Source organism: Prunus mume, linkage group LG6 (genome assembly GCF_029339155.1).
Source record: "Prunus mume cultivar Tortuosa linkage group LG6, ASM2933915v1, whole genome shotgun sequence".
Taxonomy (NCBI): Eukaryota; Viridiplantae; Streptophyta; class Magnoliopsida; order Rosales; family Rosaceae; genus Prunus; species Prunus mume.
Window position 1 is genome coordinate 12,035,043 of NC_142703.1, and position 13,123 is coordinate 12,048,165.

Below are 13,123 nucleotides of genomic sequence, written 5' to 3' on the forward strand. Positions count from 1 at the left end.
TCAACATTTTCAGATCCGAATTTGAAATTTTTGGTTTATTTATTAACATATTTGTTAAATAAATATAAAAATATTATACATGGGCCGGGCCTCATTTCTCTCTTTAATTTTATTTTTTGAAAGTTCGTTAGTTGAGCTATGAGCTATTCATTCCTCTCCCGCCAAACCAAAATTAAAAGAGAACAAAGGTTATGAGAGGATCGTTAACGCATTCCATGGACCCAACAACCTCACTCACCAAAGCTTTGTTCAAGAACACCAACAATCCCAAACTAGCATGGCACCTCTTCAAGCGTATTCTCTCCTCACCCACCTCCTCCTCCTCCTCTTCAGATCTCTGCCTCCGCTCCCTACCCATCGTTACCCGCATCCTTATCGACTCGAAAATGCACCATGAAATCGATAGCCTTCGCCAGCTTCTTCTCGTCTCGCAGCCCAGCGAAACCCTTCGCCCTTGCCTCGTTTCGCTTGTGCGGCTCTTGGCCAAGTCGAACCTCTCCGATATGGCCGTTTCCTATTTTAAAGATCTCCGCAGCCGATTCCCTGATGAGCCCCCCTCTGTTTATTTGTATAATTTGCTTCTTGAGTCCTCTCTTAGGGAGAAGCATGTAGATTTCGTGTTGTGGTTGTATAAGGATATGATCGTCTCGGGGATGAAGCCTGAAACTTATACTTTTAATCTTTTGATTTGTTCACTGTGTGAATCGGATCGTTTGGGTGACGCTCGGGAGGTGTTTGACAAAATGCGTGAGAAGGGTTGTCAACCGAATGAGTACAGTGTTGGGATTTTGGTTCGTGGGTATTGTAGAGCTGGGCTGGCTGTCAGAGGATTGGAGGTTTTGGATCAGATGAGGAGTTGTAATCTTTTGCCAAATAGGGTTGTGTATAATACTTTGATTTCTAGCCTTTGTAAACAAGGCAAGACTGATGATGCTGAGAAATTGGTAGAGAGGATGAGAGAGGATGGAATGCTTCCAGATGCCGTTACATTCAATTCTAGGATTTCGGCTCTCTGTAGTGCAGGAAAAATCCTTGAAGCTTCTAGAATATTTAGAGATATGCATATAGATCAAGAGATGGGACTGCCTCAACCTAATGTTGTAACGTATAATTTGATGTTACAAGGATTTTGCAGGGAAGATATGTTAGAAGAAGCGGAGACCTTGTTCAAATCTATGGAAAAGGCTGGCAATTTTATTAATTTAGAGAGTTATAACATATGGTTGTTGGGTTTGGTCAAGAATGGGAAGCTCTTAGAGGCACGACTGGTTCTTAAAGAGATGGTAGATAAGGGTATAGAACCTAATATTTACTCATATAACATTGTGATAAATGGCTTATGCAAAAATGGGATGCTCCGTGATGCCAGAATGGTGATGACTCTGATGGTGAGAAACAATATTTCCCCAGATACGGTGACCTACAGTACTTTACTTCATGGGTTCTGCAATAAAGGGAAGGTATTTGAAGCCAGCAATATTTTGCATGAGATGATGATGAATAATTGCTTCCCAAATACTCATACTTGCAACATTTTGCTGCATAGCCTGTGGAAAGAGGGAAGAACATCAGAAGCAGAGGAACTTCTGCAAAAGATGAATGAGAGAGGTTATGGCTTAGATACTGTGACCTGCAATATTGTGATTGATGGTCTATGCAACGATGGGAAATTGGACAAGGCAATTGAAATTGTGAGTGGGATGTGGACTCATGGTAGTGCGGCTCTTGGAAACCTAGGAAACTCCTTTATTGGCCTGGTTGACGATAGTAATAATGGGAAGTTATGCATCCCTGATTTGATCACGTATTCAACCATAATTAGTGGGTTATGCAAGGCTGGGAGGCTTGATGAAGCTAAGAAGAAGTTCATGGAGATGATGGGGAAAAACTTGCACCCTGATTCAGTGATTTATGATATGTTCATAAATAGTTTTTGTAAACAAGGAAGGATATCATCTGCTTTTCGGGTGTTGAAGGACATGGAGAAGAAAGGTTGCAACAAGAGCATTCAAACTTATAATTCACTAATACTGGGCTTAGGGAGTAAAAAGCAAATATTTGAAATATATGGACTCATGGATGAGATGAGAGAGAGAGGAGTCACTCCTGATGTATGCACTTATAATTATATGATGAATTGTCTCTGTGAAGGAGAGAGAGTCAAAGACGCCACTTCTCTTTTAGATGAAATGCTGCAGAAGGGCATATCTCCTAATATTTCTACCTTCAGAATATTAATTAAAGCTTTCTGCAAGGCATGTGATTTTGGAGTTGCACATGAGGTATTTGACATTGCTTTAACTGTATGTGGCCACAAGGAAGTCTTATATAGTTTGATGTTCAATGAGTTGCTTGCTGGGGGGGAAATCTTGAAAGCTAAAGCGCTATTTGAAGTTGCATTGGACAGGTATTTTTATCTTGGGAATTTCCTCTACAAAGATCTCATTGACAGACTTTGCAAGGATGAAAAGTTAGAGGATGCCAGCAGTATTCTTCACACGATGAAGAATAAAGGATATGGGTTTGATCCAGCATCATTCCTGCCAGTAATTGATGGCTTGAGTAAAAGGGGAAATAAGCGGGAGGCTGATGAACTTGCAGAGGCAATGATGGAAATGGAGTCAGAAGGTAGGGTAGCAGATAAGGTTTACCGAATCGAGAGGGAAATAATTGGTGGAAAACCAAGTAACAATGGCGGAAGTGATTGGCAGACCATAGTGCACAGGTATGGTGGATGACAGGTTATACATGATTTGTTTCTTCTTAACTTCCCTTTTGGTTAATCACATTTTGACATTGTTTTGTGGTTATAACCGGACCATATTGGTTCTGTACTTATTTACTTTTGAATTGATATTTTCATGAGTTGTATTTTTTTTATCTTCTCCCTCTCTCCACTTTGCAACTTATTTCTGTTTGCGCATAAGGAACCTCTCCAGTCTTAGAAACAAATACCATAAAGAATGATGGTATATCTTATTCATACAATATACCAAACGTTACAAATAAGCCAATAACTCTACTTGTTTCTGCCATAACCTTGAGTGAATATGCAATCATTTTTCTTCTAAGGGGAGGGGCAAGGCATTTGATGAAGAGCCTCAAATAGTCATTTAATAAGCTTCATGGTTGAGTCAGGCCTGCCCATATTTGATTTCATTAGATTCTTTATGACACCGCTGTAGTCACAAATCCTGGCTCCACTTAAGTTACTGCATCTTTGATTTTCGAATGTTACCTTGAACTTGATGCTTGAAGCCCTTTAAGGTTTTGATTGGTGCAATCTAGCCTTTCTTAATGTTATTATCAACTTCGTAGTCTGTGATGATATTCCTAAACTGGTAACTCTTACCTTTGTTTTTTCACAGAGATGATGGCAGTGGAATTGCACTGAAAACCCTTAAGCGGGTACAGAAAGGCTGGGGTCGAGGGAGTCTAAGGAGTTTGCAGTCCCAGAAAAATGAATTTATTGATTACTGAGATTCAATGAACAATTTCGTGGAGTAGGTTGGAGAGATAAGGGAACCCCAAAAATAAAGCCAAGCAAGAAATCAACCTTTATGATTCCAGGTATAATTGGTTTTTCTCATTTTGACTTGTCTCCTTTGAAAAAAAATTATATATTCTCATGAGTGGCAGGCAATGTGAAACCAATGAGAACCCAGCAGTAAGTCTTGTCAAAATCCCATGTAGGATTAGCAGCCAAGTTTGCTCAGTGAATAAACGTAATTACTTTGTCTTATGTTAGATATCTTACAGCACAATTAGACTGAAATCCCTCCAAGGCTATTGATTGCACTAACTAGAAATCAATGAGCTCTTCGTGTTAGGCTGTTGGTATGCAAGATCTCATGCAGCTCACTTCGTTTTAGGCTGTTGGTTTGACTTTCTTTTTCTAGAATTCTCTTTAACCAAAAAATGGTTTCTGTACCATAGTTTTGCATTGTTGTTGAATAGCAATTACCAAACTAGGTGAATAATTATCATCTGCTTGTGAAGGTCCAAACTTTTATGGTCTCTTTTTATACTTTCTGCTACCTGCTATAGTAACTTTATTTCTAGCACTAAAGCTCAACCAATCTATCTTTTTCAGGTGTTTCATCCTTATGTGTGTCAAGTGAACTTGATTGGGCTTGGTATTCCTACCAATATGCTACTTCTGTTTGGGCATTATGCTTTAGTATGAAATGGCATTGGTCGCTATAAATCATATTTTCCTACTTTGCGGTAATAATTTGACCAGACCGACTGGCGCCAAAGTTGAAGGAAGCTAGAACCCTAGTTGTTACCTCTAGAGGATGCATGCCACAAGATCTGCCATTCATCATTCGCGGACATGGTTCCCCAAGTATTGCCTCTACTCAGTTGTGAGATCTCCATCTGCCCATTCTCCCTTGGTTCTTTCGCACTGAATTGTGTTTCTCATATCTGATATTTGCTTGCTTGGGTCCATTGTGCCTGTATTCCTCTAGTCTGTAAATAGATCCATATTTTACACCAGGTATAACTTCTGTAAATAAAATGTCAAATTTGTGAAATTTATAAAACATATAGATATATATTCTCTACAGTTGCCGTCTCATTGTACTTGTCACATAGAAACACACACTCACACACACACACGAAATTTATACACAAATTTCACAAACATATTTCTTGTTTCACCTCTTTGACAATAATATGTGACTTATTTACTGCACCCTAAGCCTTTAAATACAACCTTAGATACTGAATAGCACCAAATAGAATGTTCATACAATGGCAGTTTCACAGATGAAAACTGCCAGATATGTAATTTCATGATTTATACAGCCTAGGATGGCTAAGTGTGGTCCTAATAAATAAATAAATAATAACATAATTCAAATTATTTCACCTAGATTAACCATTTGATCTACAAAATAAGATGAAATGGCTTTTTATACATGGAACTGTGAACAGATTCCTAAGTTCTCAACCAACCATCAACATAATTCCTTTCTAACAACTCCACCAGATGACAACTGTACACTCTTTGATCCTAAACAACATGTGCCAAGTAGAAAACTTCAGTAGTGATGATAATGTTAGGATGGGCTTCTGTTGCCAAAAGAGGCTGCTAGATTTGGATGAAAAACTTGTTGAAGGCAGAGCCTGACTGTGCGGCCTGGAGACGAGCTGTATAGCTCCATGCACTCTTCAGGATCAGCATCACAATTTAAAAGAACCCACTTGCAATCATCGTCCAGGTACTTGATCCCAGTTCTACTGATATCATCTAAATTGAATCTTCTTGCAATCTCTAGTTGCAAATCTCTGAAACTACAGTTTGGTAGCATGCTGAACCTTATTTTTTTCATCCCTGAAAGTAGCTTTTACTCTGTAAATGCCCCCATCCCACAAGCTCCGGCCACTGCTTCCTGGTAAGGGTAAGGGAGGTAAGTTCTCATAACTCAGGTTGTCACTGAAGGATTTATGGCTTTGGGATCTATGGATAAGCTTTGTTTCCTCTTGAAATGAGGCATGTAAGTCTGCATCGCTGCAAGCTCTCTTTAGCACTCCAACAGGGTCTTCTGTCATTAAAGCATCTCCACTACCCAAGGTATTGATAGTAATTGTATGCTGTTGTGCTCCAGCAACACAGACACTTGGACCAGAAGTCTGACTGCATGACGAGGATGGAGACTTTGTAGTGGTTACATGGCTATACAAGCCACTCTGATCATGTTGTTGAGGGTTTATTTGCTTGGAATGGTCGCTCATATTCATCGATGAATACTGACCAGACCCTGGAAACTTTGGAGAGTTCAACTCTGGGAAGCTCGAGTAGAAGGAACCGATATCAATAGCACCCTCCGCACCCTGGACTGAGTCGATCACAAGCTGGAGTTTCTTGAGAGAGTGGCCCACCTTTTTTATCTTTCGAGAAGGCCATCGGGTAATCCCATGCTGCCTGCATATCCTTTTCAGAGTAGTGGGGCAAACTGCATATGAAACAAAGTGTGTAAGAGATTATTGGCGAGCTAGCTATTCGCTAAAAATCTCTGGAGACAGTGAATAGAACTGCCAACTAAATTTATGGAGGGCAAAGTGCATGTGCTAGCTTAGAACTTGATTGATATTTTAGCCAATAGTTTCCTGACTGAAGTCAAATGACTTGAGATAAACATATCTCTGATGCCCTAACTCTAAGGTAAAACAATCCAGCCCCTTCTTACAAGGGGTATGCAGGGCTGCTACTTGAAATCAGGAACAGAAAAAGTCTAAATGTCAAGGAACTAATAAGGTTATGCCTTATTTTTCTTTTTCTTTTTTATCGGAATATAAGGTTATGCATAGACCCTGCATTTAGATGCAAGAAGGAAATTTTGTTTCAAATAGTTTTCTTGAAATGGCTTTAGCAGAATCTAATTATAGCATTAAGAAAGGATTTTAGACAGTGCACTAGGTGTATATATCATTGAGTTGTCATGTTGAATATTTAATCTGAAAAATATCAGAAAAGTACTAGTTGTATGTATATGTAATGGATTTTCTCCTACCTCCAATGCTTTTGGCAGCATCTTTTAGACTCCCTGCGAAATATTGCTGAAGAACTGGCAAGCTGATGGTCTTCTCTGTCTTTGTCCTCCTCTTCTCACCAGCTTTTTTACCACCTGATGTGCGACGCCCACCAAAAGAATAAGAGTCTGCACCACCCTCAACATTTCCATGTGATCCAGAACTTTGATGGAGCTGCCCAAATTCTGAAAATACCTGCCCACTGTGTAAACTCCCCTGAGTGTTACCCCAATGGGTTGTCACCTTGAACTCTTCCTTAGGTTCTTCTGTTTGATAATCCAATGAGACAGAGACGCCTTTACCCTTCTGTTGGGCCTCAATCATATGTGCAATCCAGGAAGACTCTTTTCCAGATTGCTCTTCGGTGGGAGAAGATATCAGTCTCTGAGTTTCTTCTTTATGAAGTCCTCCATCTGAACCAATAACTGGTTCCCTGATCGGGAACATGATTTCCTCTTCGAGTTCTTTGTCTACGTTAACATGTAGACTCCGACAAGCCTGCTGTATAACAATGCACAGTGAGTTGAGCATCTGTTTCTGTTCTTCAGGGTCTTGGCAATCCTTAGGTAAGAAAAATTCCAGGACAAAATCAGCTGGTCCAGTATAAACACTTCGAAAGGGAATTGCTACAGCAGAGTGCAGCCCAAACATCCTAGCATGGTGAGAGAGAGGATATTCCGTCTTGCTAAAGGCTTTTATGTCAGTTGCAAAACACGGTTTGTTTATTGTGAATGCTGTTCCAACAATTCCTTGACCTTGAAACAGGTGATGCTCAGAGCACGCTTCATGGAAGCCCAATATGTCAAGATCAGCCACAAAGCAAGCAGCATCCACTGTCGAAACACAATGAGCATAGTTCTCATCAGAGTGTCGGCATCCGCCTTTGCCTTGTTGGATACATAGAGCCCAAGTCTGAGCCAAAGGCAATCTATGAGTCTTGCAGACAGATGCTAACACCTCTACTATTTCAGTCAAGGCAGCTTGGAACAGCTCATCACGCGTCTGTCAAGACAAAAAAAGAGCATACAGTAAGCACTTCTGTGATATTAGGAATGAATTGTAAGATAATCAAAGTTTCTGTTCTGCTGTGCCATCCTCTTACCTTTACACACAGGGGCCAGAAGTTCTGAGAGCTCCTGAGATCAACAGTCTGCAAATCAATATGCTTTAGTTGGTTAGAACATAAATAATCATTGTAGTTGTATATCCAGTTTGTACTTGGTTGCTTGCAACATAGTAATTTTTTGCCTATAAATACAAGATCAGTCTCCTCAGTTGAGGAAGACACAAAACTCAGCCTTTATAAATTTATTAAAGATTTTTTAAACTCCTAACAATTATTTTTAATGCAGTAGCAATAATCACAATGAAGAACATGTGAGGAATCTGAAAGCCAATTTCCATATCAGCACAACAAATTTTGTGCAACACAAATGAATGAAAATAGTTTTTTTTTTTTTTTTTTTTTTTTTTGGCCAAATGGAAAGACAACATATAGATACTTGCATGGCATGACGAGCAAAATTTGTGTGGATGTGAGCTACTATTTAATTAACTAATCACTTAATATAATTCACTGAAATTAATGATTTTCTCATACTTCTTCAGAGATATATAATCAAAATTTCTGAAGCTTTTTCTAAAGACTCTTCAGAGACTTATAATTAGAATTTCTGAAGAAGAAATTGAAGAAAGAAGAGACCTCAAGAGCTTGGCAGACATATTCTAGTTCTGGACGATAATTGACCTTTTGTGGAGTCATTACAATCTCAAAGACCCCCAAGCAAGTTCCACTGCCGTTTTCAAAGATGGGAAGGGCCAGAGAACCCCGAACATCGTACTGCTGAGCGTAATCAATACGAGGGTACTCGTAGCTTCTGAAGAAACAAACATCGGGAGTCCACTCAAGCAACTTCCCCAGAAAGGCTCTACTGGGCAACCCGACAGACTCAGCTGAATCCTCCTCGGTTATGAACTGGTAATCTTTGGAAACATTTCTGTAGCCTGCAAGACTCTTGCAGTTTGGGTCAAGAGAGAATGGCTGATCATGAGTGGTGAGATATTGCCTGCCTCCTCTCTTAATAGGCACCCAAATTTGAATAAGCACATCTCTGCCTTTTGTGCATTCTTTCACGTATCCAATGGCCAGCATTAGCCTCTCTTTCACAGAAGATGAAGGGCCTGGATTTGCCCTGGGACCAATCCACAACCTCCTGCCTGCCTCAGTGTTGCCTTCAACTACAAAACTAGAGTGGGATTCAGGATAACTTCCATCAGTGTTTTCTTCTTGATAGATTTGCTGATGGGGGCTCATACTCAAATGAGCAACAGTGCTGTTAGACTGATGATCATAAGGAGGAAAGTAATGTGAAGGATGGTCAGTTAGATCCTGAGAAATCGGAGGACAAACCAGCTGCTGCTGCTGCTGCTGCAGAAGGTTGAATCCAGCATTGCTCTGCAACCAGCATCCTTCAAATAAAATCTCATCCATGAAGTCCACTTCCATGGTTGTGTCAGACAATGTTCCATAGGAAGAAGAATTTGGCATCAAGGCACCATAGTTCATAGTGAAGAGTTTTTTTTTCTTTTTCCCTTCTTCTTTTTGTTCAAGTTTCCAGCAGATCCGCTATAATCAATGACAAACCAAATTTCAGACACAGTCAAGACCCGGGAACCGTCAAGATGAAGAAAATTAAAAGGAAGAAACTAACTGCCATTTCCGACCAAGAAACTAACAACAGCTTGACATACACACATGCACTCATACACAATACACACACACTTCTTTATTTTAAACGTAAAGTTCAGAACTTTTGTCCACTCCAGAACAATTTTTTTTTTCTTATTTGAAACTTCATTGATCCAGAAGTTACATCAGCCTGGGTTCAAACTGCACTCATGATGAGAGTTAACAAAACAAGATTTCTGATTTCAATGTTTAGGATTCATGAACATATCTAAGTCAGAGAAAATCAAGAACCCAAGTTTATAAAAATATCCTGTTTTTGTGTTATTAAGAGACTGGTTAATTTGTACAAAGAAAGATACAAACAAAACAAGTCCTAGAATACATGCCTGCATAGAACTGGGTATAGAAAAGAAAAGAATGTTATAGAAAACAGAAGAGAATTAAATCAAAGTCACTCATCACTCACTGTGTGAATTCAGATTGAAGGAAAAAGTGATCTCGGTTGAGCTTTTATGAAGAAACAAGCTGAAGTTTAGTGTCACAACAAGAAACTGAATTGGTCTCCCACCATGCACACAAAGGAAATAAAGGAATTTCTTTCTCTCTCAAAGTCTCAAAAATAAAATGAGTTTGGTATTTATATATCCTCCTCCTTTAGAGAGAGACTCAGAGTTGTTCAAGCTTCCTCCTCTCTTGGTTTTTGTGTGTCTAATTCTTTGAGGCAGGACGTGTGACGAATCTCCTATTTAAGAGCTAAAGAAACCTTTTCTTTTTTTTCTTTTTTTTTAAGAAAAAGAATCTCTTATGTAACTTGGACCCCACAAACAGAAATTTTTTTTTTTTTAAAACTATATTTTAAAAAAGCTATGCATGTAAATGTACTTAGATCAAGCAGTTCATCATATTCCAATCATGCATCCTTTCAATTCCAGTTATGTTTTGTTCTGGCAGTCAACTGTGCTCAAGTAAAATCTAGACTCCTGGAAAAAAAAAAAAAAAAAAAGTAAAATCTAGACGCGAATATAAAGATTAAAAATAATAACTCTCTCTCTTCCTCTCTCTTCCCCTCTCTTTCTCTCTCTATGTATGCGGCTATTTCCGCTGTCCTTACGACACAGGTCAGAAGGAGACTCATCCTTGGGTGAAGAAGTATTTTCAAGTGACGCACACACGTGCACGCCATCGGTGAAAAGGATGCCTCTGTATTTAATTGAATTTAATCCTTTTCTTAATCATAATTAATTACCTTTAAAACTTCAACATATGAATATACAGTAAATACCAGTATTTTTAAAGTAGTGGGCGTATTTTTATTGTATGTATAACATAGTATGCCTACGTTTACCTCGTAAGACAACATTACTTTTACAATATATATACGTAGGGAAAATTAATGTCACTTGAACTATAACAATTTGTCACTTATCAAAGAAGACACTTTAAATATATCACCTCATGTTACAATTTTGTTGTAATAATGTGCCACCTATTATCTCATTCCCGTATTTTTTTTTGGTTCAAAAATTTGTACGTGATTTGCAAGTGACCATTTCAAAGGATATTTTGATACCCAAAATATATTTACATACGCTCACGTGTGAAGCACATGCAACTTTTTTAGACGAAAGAATGGATGCACTAAAGTCGTAGATTTGAATTGAGGTGACACATTGCTTCAACTTTTTTTCAAATGGTAAGAAGTCCTAATTAAAGTTGAAGTGCACAATTTTATTTGGTAAGTTGTAACCAACACGCTGCATATAAATATCCACTAATCTAATTTTGTTTTCTTATGCTAATTTTATCTTATTATTTTACTTGCTTAGATTATTTTTACGTCGGCCAGTGTTGCAAACAGTTGTAAGTGAAGTGAGAGCACCTATAAGCTCTGATGAGGATTAAGAGGACTACAAGTAAATCTAAAGGGAAGACAACAAGAGGAGTAGAAGGAATTAAGGAGACTTGTTCATCTTCATCAGCAGAAAAAGATGTTATATAGTAGAAAACTAGGTGCTTGAATAATGCTGATTGATTATGCTTAAACATAGATCAGTCAGAGGACCCATATTTTCATGTCCCAACTCAAATGGGCAGACAGGGAAAGGAAGAAAAAAAAAGTGTCACATGGTTGGTTGAATTGAGGCAAGATATTCACATGGATCATATTGCAGAAAATATAGATAAACACTACAACAATAATGGGCAAAGCCCACACTAACAGACGACGGATTACGATTCTTTGACTTAAAACTATAAGCAAAGCTCTGATTGAGTAGTTCGAGGGAAAAACCAAGTGAAATTGTGATCAAGTTTCCTTCAATCATGATAATTTGCTTACTATGAGGGCCTCCATATAGTGCAGTGTGACAATGTTCAGTGGGGAGAGCTAGAATCAGTAGGGTTAGGTGAAGTCTCTGTTGGTGTCAGTGTTAAGTAAGGTGAAAATAATGCACAGTAAACATTTAATTTTCTCTAATCAGAAACAGTAAAAATTTAATTTTTCTCCAATCAGAAACAGTAAAAGGGCCTTCCACTGAGGTAATTGTACAATCTTTGTAATGGAGAGTTGAGTTGGTGAGGCTTAGGGTTAGTTGAAGAAAACCTCATGTGTGGTCCTTTTTTTGTTGTTCAAAACCCAACCACAATCAAAGAAAGAATCAATTCTTTGCCAAGTGATTAAAAATTACTCTTGACAGCAAATTGATTGTGGGAAAGTGATGGTCATTTATGATAAACATGAACCTGCAGAAAACATGTATATGCAGTGGGATGTAGACTGCTATACTTTTCTATTGCTCGACTTTTTGAATTGAACAGTGGCAAAAGTCTACATTGTTAATAATGCAAGCTTAGTAGGGACAATTTATAATGGGAATTGGGATTTTGATGTTAAAGCAAAATTTGGATTAATTTCTAATTTCCATCACAGTCAGTGGCATATGAAGTAGTTCCCAGATAGTGTGACTGGAATCTAATCAACCCTTCAGCTAAAACAGCATTTTATTGGGCTGTCAAGGCAGAAATCATGAAGTCATGTTCAGTTTTAGTTGGGTTGCTTTAAAATTTTGCCCAAAAATTATCAAGTGACTCAGAAAGTTGGAAAAAAAAGGGTTTATCAGAAATCATGAGTGCATTGTTGAAGTGTACATCAAGCTTTTCAAAGATTTGTTGTTAAATATATATATATATATACGTATATAATTCTTGAGTCTCAGAGACCAGTAACTTTTTTTTGGGTTATTTTCATATAAAGATTTGAAAGGGTCATGTCATGTTGGGGTTTCGTGTGAAGTTTGTTTATAGAAGTGACCATATATAGAATGACAGTAATTGACTGCTACTTAGGGCAAAGGAAAAAAAAAGGTTGATATGGGCAATGTCTATTCTCCGACAGAGAGGATGATGTGCTAGTTCAATCATTTAACATGATAAAGGAAAAATTAATTAGTTTTAATTTTTTTAATAATTAAATTCTATATATTGATTTGAATATTATAGCCATTACGTACCCTGCCATTACAGGTAAAATGACTTTCCTTTTTCTTCTACTTTCTCACAAACCAAACAGAAAATCTGATTGTAAACTACAGAAATCACCAAGAAGAATCCTCTAAGTTGCAGAGATGAGAGAGATTCTTTCAAGGCAAAGTTACTTTAGGTGCAGTAAAATTGATGTAAAGGTGTTAGTTGACTTAAGCTTTTATACCATGTTTTACCCAATTGTGAATTTTTGAGGCTTAGAGTAATGTAAAGTAGATCAACCTTTGAAAGAAAAAGTTGTGCGGCTGTGTTAATTGAACATGAGTCAGGAAAGCTTGAAAAAGTAAATATCTGAGATACAGACCTACATATGCCAGCAGATTAACAGTTCCTTAAAGTTAAAAAGTAAAGACT

At 38.0% G+C, this 13,123-nt stretch overlaps 2 protein-coding genes across 5 annotated transcripts; one reads left to right on the top strand and one right to left on the bottom strand.

Annotated features, from left to right (window-relative positions):
- Positions 1-148: 148 nt before the first annotated feature.
- Positions 149-7,832, top strand: LOC103334771 (Pentatricopeptide repeat (PPR) superfamily protein). Of its 4 annotated transcripts, none has more exons than XM_008237738.3 (5): positions 149-2,725; positions 3,369-3,570; positions 4,094-4,501; positions 6,540-7,200; positions 7,306-7,832. In XM_008237738.3, the coding sequence occupies exons 1-2, from the start codon at positions 192-194 to the stop codon at positions 3,478-3,480; spliced, it is 2,646 nt and encodes an 881-aa protein (XP_008235960.2). In that variant the 5' UTR covers positions 149-191; the 3' UTR covers positions 3,481-3,570; positions 4,094-4,501; positions 6,540-7,200; positions 7,306-7,832. The 4 variants fall into 4 exon arrangements, with proteins under 4 accessions (XP_008235960.2, XP_088911335.1, XP_088911336.1 ...); XM_089055209.1 differs by having other exon boundaries at positions 6,624-7,200; XM_089055210.1 differs by having other exon boundaries at positions 4,094-4,367.
- On the bottom strand, positions 4,640-9,144 carry LOC103334791 (protein NLP2). The gene is given in 5 exon segments (XM_008237757.3): positions 4,640-5,333; positions 5,335-5,963; positions 6,522-7,542; positions 7,643-7,690; positions 8,243-9,144. Coding segments are annotated over 5 exon segments (2,829 nt in total). The 5' UTR covers positions 9,107-9,144; the 3' UTR covers positions 4,640-5,066.
- Between the last annotated feature and the right edge of the window lie 3,979 nt (positions 9,145-13,123).